The 22895-nt window shown below is 35.8% G+C and overlaps 1 protein-coding gene across 1 annotated transcript; it reads right to left on the bottom strand.

Annotated features, from left to right (window-relative positions):
* Positions 1–11318: 11318 nt before the first annotated feature.
* On the bottom strand, positions 11319–22895 carry LOC148589855 (cysteine-rich receptor-like protein kinase 44). The gene is made up of 8 exons (XM_088515440.1): positions 22886–22895; positions 22187–22344; positions 21877–22087; positions 21502–21739; positions 21151–21301; positions 20804–21026; positions 13358–13377; positions 11319–11576 (listed from the first exon to the last, which is right to left on the bottom strand). Exons 1-8 carry the CDS (start codon positions 22893–22895, stop codon positions 11319–11321), a joined length of 1269 nt encoding a protein of 422 aa, XP_088371566.1.

The following is a 22895-nucleotide window of genomic DNA, read 5'->3' as shown; positions in this document are numbered from 1 at the left end:
CACCTGAGCGTCGTAATAGCCAATCCAATGTAAGGCTTGAAGTATTTAGTGTATGTGTTGTTTGTGAAATTATTGAAGCTGTTGTTGTGTCTCATTTTGGATTGTGAATGTAAGGCTTAAAGTATTTAGGCCTCGTTTGGTTCGCAGATTGTCTATTCCATTGGAAAAGGATTAGCTACCACAATGATTAACTATCACTGGGAATAGATTAGCTAGTCTCATTCCTTTGTTTGGTTGTAACGCTGGAATAGACTACCTAATCATATTCTTTTGTTTGGTACGATGCAATATGTTGGTGAATGGAATCGTATTGTGATCTTATTTCCTAAAATACCCTTATAATATAAATACAATTTATACCCAAAACAGGTATGTATAACGACCTGTGTTCAAGCGCGTATATATATATATATATATATATATATATATATATATATATATATATATATATATACACGCTTGAACACAGGTTATATATATATATAATTGAATTAAAAATCAAACTAAGAAAGTATAGAGAAAGAGAGATGGAGAAACAGAATAAAAAATAAATAAATAAACCCTAAATAGAATCAAAGAGAAACGATACAGAGAATCAAAAGAAATAAAAAAACTGAAGAAAAAAAAAAAACTGGGAAACAATATAGAGAAAAAAAAATCCAAGAAACAGAGAGAGAATGAAATAACCACGAAACAAAGAAGAAAAATCGAAGAGGAGAGGGAGAGAGAGATACCTTGCGCAGAGAAGAGAGATCGTTTCTCTTTGAGAGATGGAGATCGTTTTATAGAGTCTCTTTGAGAGACGTGGGTGCTAGAAGGGTGGGGTTGTTGTGGGCAATTTACATGATAATTTTAATCCAACGGGAAAGGATTAGCTAAGCCACTCGTTTTTTAGTGGCTTAGCTAACCCTGTGTGTATAGGATTAGTAATCCCATGGGAATAGACTATTCTCAGGAATAGAGTGTTACCAAACAAAGGATTAGCTATACCTAGTGTTAGCTAATCTAATCCAAGGGTCTAATCCGTGAACCAAACGGGGCCTTAGTGTATGTGCTGTTTGTGAAATTATTGAAGCTGTTGTTGTGTCTCATTTTGGATTGTGAATTCATTATTGAAGTATTTAGTGTATGTACTGTTTGTGAAATTATTGAAGTTGTTGTTGTGTCTCATTTTGGATTGTGAATTCATTATTGAAGTATTTAGTGTATGTGCTGTTTGTGAAATTATTGAAGCTATTGTTGTGTCTCATTTTGTACTGATAACAAAAATGTGCATTTGACATAATCTTTTTTCAAAAATATGTAGGTTGTTCATACTACTCCCCAACCAAGTGCACAACCAACTGCTCCAACTCAGCTTCACACATCCCAAACTCGTGCCCCAACTAAACTTCGTAATAGCCAATCCAATGTAAGCCTTATTATTTAGTGTATATGCTGATTTTGAATTTATTAAAGGCGTTATTAAAGAATTTGTTGTGTCTGATTTTGGATTTATTATCTAATATATTATTTTGATTAAAATCTACAGGTGGGTCTTGCAGTTAGAACCAAGAGGAAATTGTTGGGGTTAGCCACAAGATCAAGAGCTGCTGGTGATTTGAGGGTAGACGCTGGTAGTGTTAGGGACCCTAACCGCAAGGGCAAGCTGGTGATCGATATCACGGGTGAGCGTACTGGACCACCGAAAATTTCAGGAGGTGGACCACTATGTGCTTGGGGACTTCCATCGGCAGGTGGTATTACCTTTAGGGTTGCGCCCCGCCCCCCCCCCCCCCCCCCCCCCCTGATTTTGACATACCCAAATCTCAAGTGACCCCAAGTGAAACAATTCCACCTAAAGGTACACAAAATGCAAAAAGGGTCAAGGGAATGGGGAAATGGAAGCAAAAAATATGGCAACCATGAATGTTTCTAAGTTGGATGTAGGTTGTGAGTTTATGAATATAATTATTTTGTGACATAAAGCCAGACAGATGTAATTCTAATATTTTGTCTTCACCATATTAGCCAATGTGGTGGCTTTCTAATATTATTAATGTCTGTTATGTAATTATTTTGTGACATAAAGATAGGGTAATGAATCTTATGTAATTATTTTGTGACATGAAGACAGGTTAATGAATGTTATGTAATTATTTTGTGACATGCATACATGTTGTAATATTTGGTGTTCATGTTGTTTGCCAATGTGGTGGATTCTTGGATGGTAATTATTTTGGATGTTAACATTTTACAAAACAATTTTACAAGTATTACAATATTTTACAAGTGTTACACAATATAGTAGGTAAATTACTTGTATTGCACAAAAAAAGTCGACAACAAAATATTTTACTTGTCTCGCACAAAAATAGTAGGTCAATATTTTACAAGTGTTACACAATATTTTACAACGGTAGGTAAATTACTTGTATCACACAAAACAATACTATGTAAATTACTTGTCTCACACAAAAAAAGTCGACAACAAAATACATTACATCATAGGGTTTGCATTACACATTTCATTACATGCTCAGGGCAACATCAACCTTGAGGAATATCTATTAGACACGGGATAAAACATCAATACAGCAAGGAGGATAAATGAACATGCTAAGGCAAACCGGTACTTTATCTCCTTTGCATGAAATTTGTTCTTCTGCGCTTGTAATTGCATTTCAAAATTAACAGATGCAACCTCCATTTTGGCCTTATATTCAGCAACTTCAATCTTGCATTTCAAAATTTCATTCGAGATTGTTGTTCGAATCTGCGCACGTTCAGTCTTCAAATTCTCGTGCCACTCAAACAGTTTTGAAGCCACTCGCTTACCATGTTGACAAATATCCATATCTACCCATTTGAAAAACCCACATCCACGGTTGTCAGTGATAAGCGTCGAATGTTGCACATTCAAGCCCCTTAATTTACATATGTTAATTCCTTAGCATTGTTATTTGTTTGATTTTGTTTTGTTTTTGTGTTTTCAGGATATAAATCAAGATGCAATTAATTCCATTGATTTTGGGCTTAAAAGCACACTTTGAGAAGACCTAGAATATATGGTTAAACTTAACCAATCATGGTTAAGTTTAAATCAAATAAAGAAAATGATTAATTCGGAATTTCTCAAATTGGAGTCAAAATCGGATTGGATTCAATTTTGGATTCTGCATATGTCTCGGTATTTTGGCCATAACTTTCAGCTCAAATATCCGATTGAGGTGATTCAAGCGGCACTGGAAAGCTAACTCAAATTTCTACAAATCATTGTGAAATAGCATTTTCCTAATTCGGAGCGCCGAATTGCCAAAATTGCCCCGCAAGATAGGAACGCAATTCTGGGCGAATCCTATTCCGATTTGGACTTAGGTTTTCTTTATCATAATTGGACTTGGACTTAAATCTCCGAAATTTATAGGATTCCTAGGGCTTTTAGGACTCTCCTAAGCCCTATAAATAGGCCTCTAAGCATTGAGAAAAAACACACCGCCTCTTAGAGCAAAATTCAGTAAATTGTCTTTGGAGCTTAGGAGATCATGAGTGGCTAAACCTCTTCGTGGGGTATTGATGTAACCCTTTCCAAGCACAATGGTTTGATTGTATTTAATTTCTAGATTTTCAATTTATGCATGTTGATTGTATAATTATGAGGATTGCTACAATTGATTTATGTTCTTAATTATTAAATGCAATTGCTCTTAAATTCCAAAATCAATATTTGTGAAATTCTTCTCTTGTCTTAGAAAGTATTTTACTTTTATTGATCTCAAATCATTCTTGTTTTCTGTGATTATGAGGATGATGGTTATACAATGGGTTTAATTGACATATGATCAATAGGATTTGATAGGCCATGCCTAGGGAAGACGGATTGTACTACACCCTAGTTTAGTGTAATTTAGGTAGACAGTCCGTGCCAACCGAAGATGAGTTACACTTATTCATTGATTGTATGTATCCTGTTATAGAATTTGATAATTTATACCTAGGGAAGACGGGTCGTACCGCGTCTTAGTGGTTAGGTGGACGATCCGTGCCAACCGAAGATAGATTATGTTTATTATTTAATAAGGTAGTTTCTTGTTTATTTATAACATGCATAGAATGAATTTATGGTATTAATTATGATTAACCATTGTTGTGCGGATAGAGGTGAAGTCAATACACTACTCTCTCTCTCTTATTTTAAATCTCTTTTATTTTCATGCACTTTAGTTTTTAAGCAAATCAAATCAAAACCCCTTTTAATTAAGTTAACTTTGATCTTTTAATTTTGATAATTAAACCGTTGCAGTCCTTGAGGTTCGACACCCTCTCTATAGCCGTATCCTACAAAGATTCGTCCTATTGCGAGTGGTTATTTTTATAATTGATATTTTTGGTCACAAAAATACCACATCAATTTTTGGCGCCGTTGCCGGGGACTGCTTAACGGTTTTATTGTCACAATTTAAGGATTGATTTTAGCTTAATAATTCATTTTTCTACAAATTTTAATTCTGTGTGTGTTTTGTTTTTGTTTTATTTTAGAATTTGCAAACAGGTCCGTAGCTGCCTTCACTGTGACTGCGATCGAGCGCAGGTCGCGTGCGATCGATCCCTCCACTCCTGTGCTCACACCCATCTGCGGCAGTACGCTCGAGCGTACTCTGCCATGCGATCGAGCGCATTAGCAGCAGTCGGCTTCCAAATTTCCAGGGCACCTAAAGGCCGTTTGTGAGTTTTTATTTTTATTTTTCTGTTGTTATTTTATGTTAATTATATTAGTTTAGTTCATGTGGGGAGGCATTCCAACACCCCGTGGACCATGTTCATATTGCTATAGTCCTTATCATCATATTAGAGATTGTCCTACAGCGGGACAATTTTCTAATTATTCTAATGAGCATATGAACAGACCGTTCTCTAGACCGGGGAATGGCCATTATTCTGATTCCTATAGCCCGGCGTGGAGCAACCAGTCTAATCTCTCGTGGCAAACTCAAGCTCCTGGGAATTATGCTCCACAACGTCATGAACTGTACCATCAGGCATATCCTCAATTCAATGGTCAATCCTATTCTCCTCCATATCAAGCAAGTCCACAACAGATATACCAAACCGAACCACCTCCTCCGATGGGTTCTGACTTTCAAGAATATCAAGAAGAGCCATCTCCCATCTACTGGCCTTCACAACAACAATACCAGGCCGCACCACCTCCCTCAAATTCTAATTTTGAGGCTCGGATACTAAAAATGATAAGTGAGCTAACGGGTGAGATAAAGCAGACGGTGAAATCTCAACAGGAACTTTATACTCCTCAATTCTTCGCCGAGATAGACGCCAGGATGGAAGCTCATGTTGAACAAATCATCAACCACCTCAATAGGATGGAAGAAGAAGAGCTTCAAAGTCATCCGGTGGCCATTCCTGATGAAAACTACATGGAGGAAGAGAGTACTTTGTGTCATGAGCAAGCTATCACCACATTGAGGAGTGGAGAGGTGGTCGGAAACCACGTGGAAGAAAGGAAGGAGGAGCCAAAGGAGGAGCAAATTGAGGTCCCACAGGATCTACATCGGGAAAAAAGCAAGGAAGCGAGCACTGAGGCTTCTTCACCATCACCTCCTATTCCTGAGATGCCATATGAGCCTCGAGCCCCTATTCAAGGTAATCTGAAATCTTCATTTTTAGGGACAGATGACACTATCCCGGTCATTATTTCTTATGACTTACCAAGAGGCCAGGTGGGTAGTCTGTTAGGGCAGTTAGACGAGGAGAAAGAGACCATCGAGGTAGAAAAACTCCCCAAGTATTCTCCCCATTTTATTCCAATTCATGATTCCTTTTCGGATGAGAAATTGTTTGGAAATACTCAGAAGGATCTACCTCGATATGCTGACGTTTGGAATTACCCATTTGTGGGTAAAATTTATTCTCTTTGGTCCAAGAGAAGAAAAGATTGGTGCTTCAAATTTAAACTTAAGGGTCCGAGAATACTGTGCGAATCAAGGATGTGGATTCCGTTGACTTGGCGGATTCCATATATTTTGACTAGATGAGTCAGTTTCATAAGATCGAGTGCAGGCCCTGTGCGCTCGACTCCTCATTCCACCAGGGCATATGATCTCCATCCAGGTTTATTTTATCCATTGTTGCTTCATTCTTTGTTTATCTTTTTACAACAATGTGTGCACTTGATTGGTATTTGGTTGGAGTATCACTTTGTTTTTCAGGACATGTGTTTTTGCATACAAGTTTGGGGGTATGATATGCCCACATCTGCTCATTCAGGTATTTCTGTACTCTTGATCTTATTCTTTAGTTCTATACATACATTGGGGACAATGTATGATTCAAGTTTGGGGGTATGGAAAAACAAAACACGGTCCATTTTTGTTGTTATGTCATTCTTAAGCATATGGTTGAGCTTTGATTTTGGTTTAAATTTCATTGATAGGCTTAAAGTTATGAACACATGATCATATGACTTAGGGATTTTAAGTCTTGTTACTTACTTTTGGCAACATGAGATGCTTCTTGTTTCAATTTAAATCTATCTTGAGCACACTAGCACATGTCTGTGAGGTATGAATTTTGAGACCAATTATGTTTGTTTTCAATGTTGGGTGGCATATTGGATGAATAACTTTGGCATGATATATATGTATAAAATAAAAGAAAAAAATAAAAAATAAAAATAAAAATTCAAGTTTGAATTTTTCACTGAGTAACCGGACCTCTTGCCTCATTAAGCAGTGAGTGTTCGCGTCAAAAAGTGAAATCTTTTTGGGTTGATTAATAAAATGGCTAGCTTAGCTTCGTAGCCTTTTTGACTCGAGTTAGTAAGTCCTTAGGGGTGTCTTTACACCTAGTGCCCTAAAGCCATTTGGTTTGGGAGACATTGGCCTAACACTCGATACATGGGTCAACTAGAAAGCTTAAGGGAGCTAAGCATTGCAAAGCCTACAACAAGAAAAAAGAAAAAAAAAAAATGTATGCCTTGGTTGTTTCATTTGATATGAAGTCCAATAAATTCTGAGATGTTGATTCATTCATACTGGAATTATTTTGAAGCCTCATGATTATGTGTTAGTTCACTTTGCACTAATTGAAATTTATGTATCTCAATCTGCCATTTGTAAGTGATTTGACTTGTAAATTCCTTGGAATTTTGAAGATGAAGTTTATAATTTTAAGCTTGTTAATGAATGAGAACCATTATTTTTGTGATGCTTTATCCTTTTGAATGACATAATGATGACAATGTTTGTGGGTATCATTCCTGGAAAACCCTCACGAGACTTCACTCGTCCTCTAGGGAATGCCTAGGGGTTTAAAAGACTTGTTGCATATGCTAAATGCAATCGTACATCCCACGAAAGATGGACTTATCTTTTTGTTTTTCAGTTTATTTTCTGTTTTGTATTGCTAAGGGACTAGCAATATGTAAGTTTGGGGGTGTGATAAGCGTCGAATGTTGCACATTCAAGCCCCTTAATTTACATATGTTAATTCCTTAGCATTGTTATTTGTTTGATTTTGTTTTGTTTTTGTGTTTTCAGGATATAAATCAAGATGCAATTAATTCCATTGATTTTGGGCTTAAAAGCACACTTTGAGAAGACCTAGAATATATGGTTAAACTTAACCAATCATGGTTAAGTTTAAATCAAATAAAGAAAATGATTAATTCGGAATTTCTCAAATTGGAGTCAAAATCGGATTGGATTCAATTTTGGATTCTGCATATGTCTCGGTATTTTGGCCATAACTTTCAGCTCAAATATCCGATTGAGGTGATTCAAGCGGCACTGGAAAGCTAACTCAAATTTCTACAAATCATTGTGAAATAGCATTTTCCTAATTCGGAGCGCCGAATTGCCAAAATTGCCCCGCAAGATAGGAACGCAATTCTGGGCGAATCCTATTCCGATTTGGACTTAGGTTTTCTTTATCATAATTGGACTTGGACTTAAATCTCCGAAATTTATAGGATTCCTAGGGCTTTTAGGACTCTCCTAAGCCCTATAAATAGGCCTCTAAGCATTGAGAAAAAACACACCGCCTCTTAGAGCAAAATTCAGTAAATTGTCTTTGGAGCTTAGGAGATCATGAGTGGCTAAACCTCTTCGTGGGGTATTGATGTAACCCTTTCCAAGCACAATGGTTTGATTGTATTTAATTTCTAGATTTTCAATTTATGCATGTTGATTGTATAATTATGAGGATTGCTACAATTGATTTATGTTCTTAATTATTAAATGCAATTGCTCTTAAATTCCAAAATCAATATTTGTGAAATTCTTCTCTTGTCTTAGAAAGTATTTTACTTTTATTGATCTCAAATCATTCTTGTTTTCTGTGATTATGAGGATGATGGTTATACAATGGGTTTAATTGACATATGATCAATAGGATTTGATAGGCCATGCCTAGGGAAGACGGATTGTACTACACCCTAGTTTAGTGTAATTTAGGTAGACAGTCCGTGCCAACCGAAGATGGGTTACACTTATTCATTGATTGTATGTATCCTGTTATAGAATTTGATAATTTATACCTAGGGAAGACGGGTCGTACCGCGTCTTAGTGGTTAGGTGGACGATCCGTGCCAACCGAAGATAGATTATGTTTATTATTTAATAAGGTAGTTTCTTGTTTATTTATAACATGCATAGAATGAATTTATGAGATTAATTATGATTAACCATTGTTGTGCGGATAGAGGTGAAGTCAATACCCTACTCTCTCTCTCTTATTTTAAATCTCTTTTATTTTCATGCACTTTAGTTTTTAAGCAAATCAAATCAAAACCCCTTTTAATTAAGTTAACTTTGATCTTTTAATTTTGATAATTAAACCATTGCAGTCCTTGAGGTTCGACACCCTCTCTATAGCCGTATCCTACAAAGATTCGTCCTATTGCGAGTGGTTATTTTTATAATTGATATTTTTGGTCACAAAAATACCACATCAGTCAGCATTCTACACAATCAGATCAACATAAAATAAGATCCCTCACACAACTATTATGTACCATAAGCCACCAACAATATTTCTGGACAAAAATAGTGTATCTCACGTCAACCAAAAATACTTCATTCCAAATCCTTCCTAGAGTTTCAAAATGAATCAAAATATATCACAACCAATTTCATGAACAAACTAAACCTTAACCATACTCAGCTAGCTTCAATCAAAATAAAACACAAACTAAACCTCAAAATGAATCAAAATATATCACAGCCAATTTCATGAAGAAACTAAACCTTAAACCATACTCAGCTAGCTTCAATCAAAATATAACACAAACTAAACCTCAAAATGAATCAAAATATATCAAAACCAATTTCATTAATCAAATACCCAGCCAATCGAAAAAAATTCAGCAAATTTTCAGCTCAAATACCCAGCCAAGCAAAAAAATTCCAGCAAATACCCATCTCATTTACCCAGCCAACCCAAACAATTTCAGCAAATTTCCAGCTCATTTACCCAGCCAACCAAAACAATTTCAGCAAATACCCAGCTCATTTACCCAGCCAACGAACAAAAATTTCAGCAAATTTTCAGCTCATTTACCCAGCCAACCAAACAAATTTCAGCAAATACCCAGCTCATTTACCCAGCTAAACCCTAAAAATTTCAGCAAATACCCAGCTCATTTACCCAGCCAACCAACAAAAATTTCAGCAAATACCCATCTCAAATACCTAGCCAACCAACAAAAATTTCACCAAATTCCCAGCTCAAATACCCAGCCAACCAAACGAAACAAATTTCAGCAAAATACTCCGCTCACATTTTCGGCTAAGCAAAAAAAATTGCACCAAACACACAGCTAAAAACCGTAACCATCCCCAACATAATAAAAATGCCAAAATAAATCTTACCACGTAATTTGCACATGTATAAAACCTTTTACCGAAATTTGGTAGCGTGAATGCTGTTAAGATGCGTGATCTCCTCCCACATTTGCACATTGGATTGTTGGTTCCTGTTCCTGCGTCGATCACTTCACTGACTTCACTCTCGGCTTGATCCATAATGGGTATCAAATGGGTATAACCAAGCAGAATGATGAAATGGTCAGCACGAAGAAGAAGAACAAGAAATGCGGGCATGCCCGAAGAAGAAGAAAAATGTGGAAGAAAAGTGGAACGAAAAAAGAAGAAGATGATTTCGATTTAAATGGTGCAGAAGTAGGGCAAGAAAGAAGCGACTTCAGGGGTAAAACGGGGCTTCCCATAATTCTTTTGCACATGCGCGGCACGTGCGACCCCTTCCGTTAGGATTTCACAGAAAATCCTAACGGAAGGGCCAAAGTGAACGAAACTCAAACTTTGATACACGTAAGTGAGAGGTTTTGAACAATGGGGGGGTGTTTGCAAAAAGCGCGAAAGTATGGGGAGGGTAAGTGAAGTTTCCCCAAATTTTTAATATTACCTTGTAAAAGTGTTCTTTCTAAAAATTTTGTAGGGGCGGGCCTATGTAGATCCGAGCCAAGGAATAATGAAACCTCTTTTTAGGATATTTTTGTCATTGGAAAATATTGACAAGTTTTAATTATTTAAGGAAATTAACCACACATTTTTGTCCCCTTTATATCCACCAACTAAACCTCTACTTGTCTCCAAGAGGTAGTTCAATTGGCTGGGACCATGCTTAATGAAGCGGATGTCACTAGTTCGAATTCTCCTTCCCCTCTTATGCGGACACTTATAAAAAAAAAAAAAAAAAAAACTAAATCTCTACTTTCCCTGCAACTTCTCCTTGAGAACCAGAGAAAATTTTCCTTTTCCAATAAAGACAAAAAGAAAACGTTCGGATGCATGAGAATGAGGGGCAAGGTTGGTGGGGACGGAAAAAGGATCCTCTCAATTTCATTTGCCATTTAGGCAAAAATATGGGACATGGTTGTCCTTATCTTAAAAGATGGGAATAATATTGTCTCAATTGTTCCACATTTTTGCCTAAATGACTCCTTTCCGGTGGGGACTGTGGAGGTAGACCTGGAGCAGTTGAAGGGAGGGGTGCAGTGAAATAGGGGCTAGACTTAATTTGTAATTTGGATACTAATCATACTATATTACATCATTTGTTATTTTAAAAATTTTAACATATATAAATAATTGATTTAATAATTTGATTAATAGAGAGTGTCTTTAGTACTGAGGTTGCACAAAAGGTAGATTTTGTGCCAGCCACTAAATGACTGACACGTCAGCCTAGAGCAAGTTAGATAAAGGTCTAGGATGCATTAGATTATACCTTCTAATGTTAAAACTAGGTAAGACTGTAAGTTTTCTCAGTTTTCTTTCTCGCTCAATTTTCTTAGTTTTCTTTCACCTATCGCTGCCTAGCTCGCCGTCGTCCAGTCCACTGCCGTCCAGCTTACCCACACCGCGCAGGAAAAGATGAATAGAGAAATTGAGCCTTGCCGCCGTCCAGCCTAGTTCACTGTTGCTGCCCAGCCCACCGCCGCCTGGCCCACTGCCCAGATCGCCATCGTCTGCACCAATATCGCCACACCCGCACTGCCCAGCGAAAGGATCAATCTGGCAATATGTTGCAGAAGCATAGGATTTGGAGCTACTGATTTTCTTCAGAAAAACAAAAGAGAATGTTATTGTTCCTTGCTTGATTAGTGACGATTTCATATAAAATGAAGGGACCAATTAACTTTTGACATTAAAAGAAAAAAAAAAAAAATCAAAAGTTTCTGCTAGTAATAATAACAGCGTATACAAGCTAGAGTACTACACTGCTACTTTTCATATGGAAAGCAAAGTTCTTTGATTTTCAAGAAAAGTTGTCCTTAAGATTAACGGGAAAGACAACATAGACAGGGGAACAAAGACAGAGAGTTAGAGAAAAAAAAAAAAAAAAAAAAAAAAAAAAAGCATAGGGAAAGACACAGGAACAAAGACGAAGAGTTTAACAGTAGGTTTGTATAATCTAGTGCATTCAAACTTTTTTTCTAATTTAGAATAAGCTTAGTTGTCACTCATTGAATGATAGACACAAAAAGTCACTTTTGTGCAACCTCCACATATAAGTTATTCTCTTTGTGTTATCGACTACAAAATAGTCGTTGTAGCTGCATACAAACAGGAACAACGAATTTAATATACTACATGGTACAGACTACATAACCATGTCCCAAAGTAGTTTAACATTTCAACACTCTTATTTAATTACCTGCTCTATTTTAGCTTCAAAAAATATTAATAGGTTTTAAATATGTGAGTTCTAGCTTAAAGCACGTAAACCTAACAAATTATTTGTTTATGAGGTATGTTATATATCATTATCTCAATTTTTTTTTTTAATTTAATAAATTTATTATTAAAATTTTGAATTCATTAGGTCTCACTGTATAAAAATAATAAATTCACTCATTCACTGTATAAAAATAATTAAGAGAATAATTTTTATTATTTATCATTATCTAAAAGAAGAAATTACCAACTTTAAATACTTAAATATTTCTACATTGACTACTGAGGACAGGGGTTTTTCATTCATGCTTTGAATAACGATCTGATTTTTCGTCATGCATGCACGCGGTTTGATCGAGACAAATGTGGTAGACGACCAGCCACGATTCCTAAATTTTTTTAGGCAAACGCCCATTCTTAATTGTTTCTTTCAAATTCATTAATAAGTGCACTGTTCTTGAATACCTATCATATATAGTAGAATATTCATGCATTTAAACATCAATTTAAAAATTAATTACCCAACTACCTTTAAGACTCCCTCAATGAAATTAATTAAATCCCACCTCGCTTGTGTAAGGATGAAGGTCTAGTTAAATAGGCATCAACCCACCTCACTAAAATCTCATGAAGATAATTATGGAGAGGTCTATTTCCATTCAAATTAAGCTAATATTATTGATGTTGACATGCAGCGGATATATGGTCCGTGAGTGTGCAATGTATGGATAGTTCTCAATAAAGTCCGATGTCTTTAGTTTCGGGGTATTAATGTTAGAGATGGTAAGTGGACAAAAGAACAATTGCTTCCGAAATGGAGAGAATGTGGAGGATCTTTTAAGCTATGTAAGTACAATTATGCTTGGGTGCATTTCCCTTGTCCTATAACTGTGGCTCAAGTAAATTAACACATGAATTATCCTAATTATAATAGAACTTTCTTTTTGATATTGTGTTTGCCCATCTAAATCATATATTGTAGGCATGGAAAAACTGGAGAGAAGGGACTGCACGCTTCAAATATTGTGGATCTAACAATAAGGTCAGACTCAACAACTGAAATTATGAGACGCATTCACATTGGGTTACTATGTGTTCAAGAAAATGTGGCTGACAGACCCATGGCTTCAATAGTACTCATGCCTAATAAGTTACTCCATCACTCTTCCAATACCCTTGCAACCTGCATTTTTTATGCACAGTAACATTGACTCAGAGCCAGCATCTCGATGGGAGCAAAACATGTGCGATAGAGAATCAAATGAGAGACCTAATTAAAGGCAACTCCATCCAAGCCTTAGAAAATGAGGCTTCAATTACTGAGCCCTACCCTCGCTAGTGCCTTATAAAAGTTACATTAATTAAAAATATATATTTTGAAATTTTAAGCTACTATGCTCATGATTCTATACCATAGTAGTGTATTTAGTTTGTTGTTACTGTTTGTATGCACAGCTAGTACTCTTTGGTGGTTAAAAAAAAAAAAAAATCTCTTTGTTAAGGAGATGAAAATAAAAGTACATTGTCCCTGAATCCAATTGAAAATTTTTCTATCCATTTTGGTTGTAGTAATCTCAAATAATTTTACTTTTGTTAGAATATTAAATAAAGTGGTTCAGTTAACCATGCCAGTTCAGGAAAAAATAGATGTCTTGCATAAGGATTGTGATGCGAATCAACTAGTGACAAACCATGAAAAGGGATAGATTAGCTTGTTCGAGGGAGCCGTAATCTCTAATGACTGCTTCGAGAGAGCTTTGACTTTCAAAACACACTAAACTATATTCTGAATCAATATTCAAATAAATTATACATTTTTCGTTGAGAGTTCCACTTTAAATAGAGAAACAATAGACGACTATCGTTTAAATAATAGACCAATTAAGTCTTGATTTCCAAAGTTGTCAGTAGTCTTCGCTAGTTTGTTGAATGTCATACCAATTAAAGTAAAATGCTTTAATTATCGCCCGTTTATCGTATACATGTTTTTTTTTTATAATAAGATTTTAGATAATTCATGCATCTAATCTAAAACCTTATTATAAAAATAAAAAACATGCATAGGATAAACAAATACCTGTTTTGCTAGCCCTAATTCACCACACAAAAGTCCAATTTTATATCTCTTTCCCACAGTTTCTCAGCAATCAAGCAAAGCTAGAACAGCTCATAACATTAATTCTAGAGCAAATTCTTTGGAAACCGAAACTAAGCCAAACCCAACTTCAAAAGGCCAATGAACTTCAAGAAATGAGTTGCATTTTACTAAGAATGACTCTTAAAATATTAAATAAAATACTTAAAAAATGAACATGCACTTATTAGAGTAATTTCCACGAAATTTCTTCGGCTTGAAATAAATTTCTATCCTTTTTAAATTACACTTTAAAATCGCAATCTAGTACTAGTCTATGCAAGTGCCGTGCACTTGACTATTTCTCCATTGACGAAGGAATAGTACGCCAACCGCCATACTCAATGGACAACTACTTTCTTCAGTGGTCTAGTACGCGTTTCCTATTAATGCGGTTAAGGGGGATGGAATGTAAGACAGGGACAACGAACCTACCCATTTTTAATAGTCATGATTTAAAGTGATTACATGCATCAACTTTACATTTTGATCATGATTTTGTGATTTTTGAATTTTGTTAAAGGTGTTTATATGTTGGTGTTGTTGGCAGGTTTGAATTATGTCAAAACATAAATAAAAACTTGCATATATCAAATTGAACTCCACTAATTTAATTGAACAACGATTCGTCTCAAATTTGGCATGAACCATTTAAATAGGCGGGTGACAAAATTCAGCCAGCATAACTTATTTCTTTTCTTTCTTATTTTTCTTATTTTTTTCACCACTGAAGAAAGTAGTTGTCCATTGAGTATGGCGGTTGGCGTACTATTCCTTCGTCAATGGAGAAATAGTCAAGCGCACGGCACTTGCATAGACTAGTACTAGATTGCGATTTTAAAGTGTAATTTAAAAAGGATAGAAATTTATTTCAAGCCGAAGAAATTTCGTGGAAATTACTCTAATAAATGCATGTTTGTGATTGAGTTTGAGAAATAAACATTTTATGTTAAAAAAAGCTTTTAGGCAAAAATTTTATTTTTAAGCTTTTGTCAAGAATGTTTTTTGGCCATTTTTAGGTTTTTTGAACCCTTAAAAGTGTTTTTAATTTTTTTTACCAAACAAGTATTTTTTTTTTCTTCAAACGGACTTTTTGAGTGTTAAAAGCACTTTTAAGCCTCTCAAACGCAATTCCAAACAGACCCTAAATCTGTGATAAATAGTATTTTATGATTTTTGTTTTTGTTTTTTAATGTGAGTTTAATTCAATCATCAAATAATTGTCATCACGGAATAGTTCAGACGGCTAAAGACCACACTTCATGAAGTTGAGCTCACTGGTTTGAATCTCAATAGATGTTTGAATTTAATGAACTTCTTAATTTATAAGCTTTCTTTTCTTTTCTTTTTTGTTTTTATTTTTTGCTATTCTTTTTTAAGACGTTTAAAAAAAAAAAAAAAAATTATATTATATTGAAAAACCCACCCATAAACGCGGTTTATATGGTAGCATATCTAATGCTGAATGGCAATCAAATACACTCATCTCCTGTTACATATATAGCCCTTTAAGCCTAATGAACCTTAAGTGAACTGAAATTATATGGCCTTTCCCAAAAACTAAATGAAGAATTCTTGTTACATCCATCAAACACGATTGAGGATATAACTCACTGATCGGTATGATGATATGTCTGGTTCAACGGTAGTGAAAAACTCTAAACATATAAATATCACAATTTTATGCGGAATTAACGGATATTTATCAAAGCAAACAATCACCAAAATATGAACAATCACACACAAAGATTTTGGTGACGAAGAGGAAACCTTTTAGAAAACGTTCTAAAAGTAAAACCTCTCCGGGGCAGCCAAACACAGGAAATCACTATCAAAAGATTATCCAGAAATTACAGACACTAGGAACACTTACAACCCTTTGCAAGACCTTGACTCTGTAAGATCGACAAGCCTCCAACTTGTCTCCTCGCTCACAATCTTCTTCAACGTGATTCTCTTTTATCGAACCCTTCCGATAGACTTCAATTAAGCACACAATCAATACTAACAAAAATCCTCTAAGAGGAATCAATTTGGCTCACAACAAAATAATCACTCAAGCATAGCCTCACACGAACTCTCTGGGGGTGAAAATTCGTACTTCTCTCTTCTATAATGATGTATATATACCCCCGACAAAACCCTAGACCTAATCCACTTAAAATCACGTTTTTGGGCCTAAAACTTACGGGGTGTCCGGACATGTCAATGGGCGGTCCGGACACGGCTTTGCAGAGCAAGATTTTCATTTTTGGAAATGAGGTCCGGACCCGGGGAATTGCGGTCCGGACCCGGCCTGTCCAGTCTTGATCAACAGCTTCGATCGATCGGCGTTTGTGGTCCGATTGAGCTGAAATTTTGCAGAGACGTTCATAACACATGAATCTACATTATGAACGGTGGAGATTGGATTCTGAGCATTCTATATCAGTGTTTGAGCTCGTGAACAGTAGCATCTGCATTTTGGAACTGAATTAAGCCCACACAAGAATTAACAAACTCCTCCTTTGGCAATTCAGTGACAAAACCAAAATGTCGAGTCAATCCCATCATCTCCCCATATTTACTCCCCCTTTTTGTCACAGAATGACAAAAGGTCTTCATGTTTCCTGAAACACTTCACAAAATACATCAAGGCATATGTGGAACAAGAAGACATAAATAAAACTCATAATAAAAAAATGACGTAGAATGCGTAATCATAAAGAAACATCAGCAAAACTCCCCCTCAATGTATGACTCAATTAACAACAGGAAACTGGAAATGCAAAGCATGTTTCTCCCCCTTAAAAGTTAAATGAACACACATAATAACACATCAATGACTCATGTATTGCACAATGAATATCCAAACATGCTCAAAATATGCAAAATATACATGAGACTAGAAATGGCTAGAAACTCATATTGCTTAACCCAAGCCAAGAAAATGTTCCATTCAACCTATGCTTGTGTGGTGTGTGGGTAAGCCATCCAAAGAGAAAAAATTTCAATTTACAAAATGAGGAGAAAGTTTCACCACCATGAGGTTTTGACAAGTATATCAAATCAAAAGTCAAACCTTATCATACTAGGGCCTAGCCACTCTCATCCTATACAATTCTCTTCGTAAAATATTTTACACAAGTTTGACACAGTGAAATAAATTCCTTTTGGAATATGATCTTTTGATTTTATTTGTTTCACTATTTTGTTTATTTTTCTCTTTGAGAAAGTGTCCTTAAACTTTTGGTGTTTATCACAAAAGAGAAAGCAGGAATTTTTAAGCCCTAGGTTCAACTAGCATATGGTCAATTTGAAAAATATGACTAGTCAAAAACTTCATATGGTTACCTAACAGACCTCACAAATAAAATGAAACAAAACCTCAATATAAGCTTAATTGTGCACAAGAAATAAAGCATAGGCAAAAAGTACCACATAAGCTCAGGATTTAGGTAACCACAAAAACAAGTCCATTGACACAAATTTTCATCTCAAGCATATTAAGAACATTCCAAGATGCAAGGAATTAAATTCATAAAAAGCAACATGAGAAATTAATGAACTATCTAGGTGCATAAGACAAAATAAAGAAAAAAAAAACAACCAAAGTAAAATATTTTTGTCTTTTTGTTATTTTTCACAAAAGAAATGCACACAAACAAAATACAATTTCTAAACAAAATAAAACAAAAATGCAATGAAAATGAAAAACAACATGCTCTAGGATATGCAAAAGATATGCAAGAAAAACAATCCTAGACATGTGGGTGACTCACCTAACATAAGGTGAGATCATCCCCACTCCCCCTCAAGGGGTGAATGGTATCATCCTTCCTAACCCAAACTTGAGAAATCTTAGGTCTAGACTTATGACTTTGCTCAAACTTATCTAGCCTAGAAAGCACTTCTCTCATCATTATGACCAAACTCTCATTTTCTTTCCTAGAATAGGAATTTTCATTTATATGCACATGAGGTTTCAAATTAAAACAATGAGGTCGAATGTGACCCACTTTGCCACAGTGATGACATGTAGGGACAAACCTTTGTGAAGGTAATTTCCTAGGAGGTTGCACGACTCTAGGTGTAGGGCAAGATGCATGAAGCTCAATGTAGATTTTCTTACCTTTATTACCTTGAGGAGTCGGAGCAACTACTTGCTTTTCTTCACTTGAAGATTCTTCTACTTTCACTGGTTTAACAAAAACAGTCTTTGAAGTAGAAGCACGGTTAAAAGACAAAGAAGCAGTTTTATCAAATCCTAAGCCAGATCTGTCGCTAGATTGCTTTTGAATATGCAACATTTTATCAAGCTTTTCACTAGAGAATTTACTCAAGTGATTTCTAGATGCAATCAGATCATTTTGAAGGGATTTATTTTTAGCAATTAACACATGATTTTCAGATTTGAGAGTATTGCAAACAACATGTGAATCACTCAAAGATTTCAACAAATTATCCCTTTCAAGCTCAAGATTCTTAAAATCATTAACAATTTTCAAGTTAGTATTTCTAAGCATAGAAAACTTTTCCATTAAATTGTTAAAGGAGTTTTGAAGATCATTAACCCTATTTGATTCATTATCAGGGACAGACTGAACATCTAATTGATCAGAATCATCAGAATCATAAGATGCACCAAAAGCCATATAATTAGGAGTTTCTTCCTCATCAGTGTCACTCAATGTAATATTGAAAGCTTTTTGACCTTTTGGCTTATTACTCTTGAGGTTAGCACAATCCTTTTGCACATGACCATAGCCAGAACACTCATAACATTGTGGACCACGTGGGTCTCTTTCATTTCTAACCTGAGTACTCTCTTTTTGTTTTCCAAATTTCTTGGAAATTCTATGTTCATTTATAAAATACCTTCTAGCTATCAATGCAAGTTCCTCATCATCTGGTGAATCCTCATCAGATAACTCATCAGAGTTCTTCCTAAGAGTTCTAAGGGCAATATCCTTATTTTTCCTAGGTTGAGGCAAGGAAAACTCATAAGTTTGAAGAGCACCAACTAACTTTTCTATCCTCATGGTATTAAGATCAGTGCATGACTCAATAGTAGTTACCTTCATTCTGAATCTTTCAGGGAGTGATCTCATAACTTTTCTAATAAGCTTAGTGTCAGAAACTTTCTTTCCTAGATTTATCATGGAATTTCTAATTTCACTAAGTTTACCAAAAAATTCATTGAATGTCTCATCCTCTAACATTTTAATATCCTTAAACTGAGAAACTAACATTTGAAGTTTTGAAGCTTTAACAAGATTAGTTCCTTCATATGTAGTTTCTAGGATCTCCCATGCATCCTTGGCACTATCATAATTTGAAATTCTGGAGAACTCAGTTTGTGAAATTGCCAAGCATAGAGCATTCATAGCTTTGTCATTCGCCATACGAGTTTGTTTTTCAACATTAGACCATTCAGCTGTCGGCTTATCTGGAGCTTTAAATCCAGATTCAATGACATGCCAAACGTCTATAGATTTTAAGAAAAATCTCATACAGGATTTCCAATAGCCATAATTTGATCCATCAAAATTAGGCACAGTGTTAAGGGTTTGAGACATCTTAAACAAGAAACAAAGATCACACTCAGGAATTTAATCCTTCACGGAGTGAACCCGCTCTGATACCAATTGAAAAACTCTAAACAGATAAATATCACAATTTTATGCGGAATTAACGGATATTTATCAAAGCAAACAATCACCAAAATATGAACAATCACACACAAAGATTTTGGTGACGAAGAGGAAACCTTTTAGAAAACGTTCTAAAAGTAAAACCTCTCCGGGGCAGCCAAACCCAGGAAATCAGTATCAAAAGATTATCCAGAGATTACAGATACTAGGAACACTTACAACCCTTTGCAAGACCTTGATTCTGTAAGATCGACAAGCCTCCAACTTGTCTCCTCGCTCACAATCTTCTTCAACGTGATTCTCCTTTATCGAACCCTTCCGATAGACTTCAATTAAGCACACAATCAATACTAACAAAAATCCTCTAAGAGGAATCAATTTGGCTCACAGCAAAATAATCACTCAAGCACAGCCTCACACGAACTCTCTGAGGGTGAAAATTCGTAATTCTCTCTTCTATAATGATGTATATATACCCCCGACAAAACCCTAGACCTAATCCACTTAAAATCACGTTTTTGGGCCTAAAACTTACGGGATGTCCGGACATGTTAATGGGCGGTCCGGACATGGCTTTGCGGAGCAAGATTTTCGTTTTTGGAAATGAGGTCCAGACCCGGGGAATTGCGGTTCGGACCTGGCTTGTCCAGTCTTGATCAACAGCTCCGATCGATGGGCGTTTGTGGTCCGATTGAGCTGAAGTTTTGCAGGGACGTTCATAACACATGAATCTACATTATGATCGGTGGAGATTGGATTCTGAGCATTCTATATCAGTATTTGAGCCTGTGAACAGTAGCATCTGCATTTTGGAACTGAATTAAGCCCACAGAGGAACTAACAGGTAGTGTGCATAAAAAATGCAGGCTGCGAGGGCACCGATAAAGTGATAGAGAGACTATTAAGCATGAGAACGATTGAAGCCATAGTTGGCCTATCGGCTACAGTTTCTTGAACACATAGCAATCCTATGTGGATGCATCGCATTATTTCAGATGTTGAGCTAGCACTCAATGTCGGATCAATAAGATTTGATGCTGTGCCTTCTCTCCAATTCCGCCATGTCTGCAAGATAATAACATGGGCAGACATAATATCACTATCAATATCATGTACATTAACCCTAGTGCCACAATTATTGGCAAAAGGAAAATTTTAGGAAAATTTACCCAAAGGTATTTGTACTTACATAGCTTAGAAGATCTTCTAAATTTTCTCCTATACGGAAACAATTATTTTTCTGCCCAGACACCATTTCCAAAATTAATACACCGAAACTAAAGACATCAGTTTTTACTGAGAAATGTCCATGCATTGCATATTCTGAAGCCATATATCCACTGCATTAGGACATCGAGTAATAGCAGTATTGTTATTTGACAGGCAATAGTCTTCTAGAAATTGATTATAATTTATAGGAGGCAATAAAATATTTGATAGGATTTCCATCTTCCAAAAAAATAACACTAATTATATAACAGATAATAGAAAGCATGAAATCCTATCGTTAATTTTGTATAGATTTTGTTAGGATACTTACTAAGTTCCAACGATTCTTCTCGTATTTCCATGAGTTTGATCTAGTATAAACAATCTTTCCATGCCAAAATCTGCAATATTGGGGTTCATCTCTGAATCTAGTAGAATGTTACTAGTTTTGAGATCACGGTGAATAATATGAAATTGAGAGTCTTCGTGAAGATAAAGAAGCCCACAAGCAATGCCTACTATGATTTTGTAACGCCTCTCCCAATCCAGATGCAAGCGTTTGATTGGATCTACATATTCATTCAAGTGTATCAATCAACTGAACAAAGATATATACAATTGTGTTCAACCTAACATGCAATCTAAAATAAAAAAATAAAAATTATGAGTAGAATCAAAGATTTAAGCAGAAGTATTTTAATCATACCAAATAAGAAGTGATCGGGACTTGCATTAGGCATGAGCTCATAGACAAGAAGTCTTTCATTTCCTTCCAAGCAAAAACCTAAGAGTCTAACTAAATTAGAGTGTTGAAGCTTGGCCACTAACAAGACCTCGTTCTTAAATTCTTGATCACCTTGTTCAGAACCACTAGACAACCTTTTTACGGCTATTTCTTGTCCATTCGAGAGCATACCCTGATGAAAAGCATATTGAATATATATTACATGCGACCCGTAAGAATCCAAGATTATGGATCTAACTTGTTATGACAAAGAATTATATTGCTAAATTACCTTGTAAACAACACCAAATCCACCTTGCCCAAGCTTATTTGCATCTGAAAAATTCTCTATAGCAACTCCAATTGTAGCAAAGTCAAATTGCAATGAATCAGCACTAAGAATTCCATCCACAACTTCACATGAGGAACAAGTTAATACATCTGAATTAGCTAATATATAAGTGCATTGCTTAAATAAGAGCAAAATGCAATTTTAAATAGCCTAGGGGGTGGTTCAGCTACTCCCCAGGGCCAAATCCAAAAAATAGAATTTATAGGTTTGGCCCTCACCCCTAGGGCCCTAGGGGGCGGCTTCGGCCACCTCCAAGGACCAGTTGAAGGTGGCCGAAGCCAACCCCATGGCCCCAAGGGGTGGTTCACTTATCCCTTAGAGCCAAATCCAAAAAATTATAATTTATGTATTTGACCCTAAGGAGTGGCCGAACCTCTCCCTAGGGCCCTAGAGGGTGGCTTCGGCCACTCCCAAGGACCAGTTGGGGGTGGCCGTAGCCACCCCCATGCCTCAGCTAGGATGGCCGGCCATCCCCTATGACAAAAAAGGGGTGGCCGGCCACCTCATATTTTTTATTATTTTGTTTTATATTTTATATTTTTTTTAAAATTTAAATAATATTTTATTATTTTATTATTAATGGGATTGGTGATATGATGTAGACTCTTGGATGACTTTGAACGGCGAGAATTTCCAAACCTTGGTTCAT

Source organism: Corylus avellana, chromosome 1 (assembly GCF_965113065.1).
Source record: "Corylus avellana chromosome 1, dhCorAvel1.hap1.2, whole genome shotgun sequence".
Lineage (NCBI taxonomy): Eukaryota > Viridiplantae > Streptophyta > Magnoliopsida > Fagales > Betulaceae > Corylus > Corylus avellana.
The sequence above is the reverse complement of the archived record's forward strand: the minus strand, read 5'-3'. Positions and strand labels throughout refer to the sequence as shown.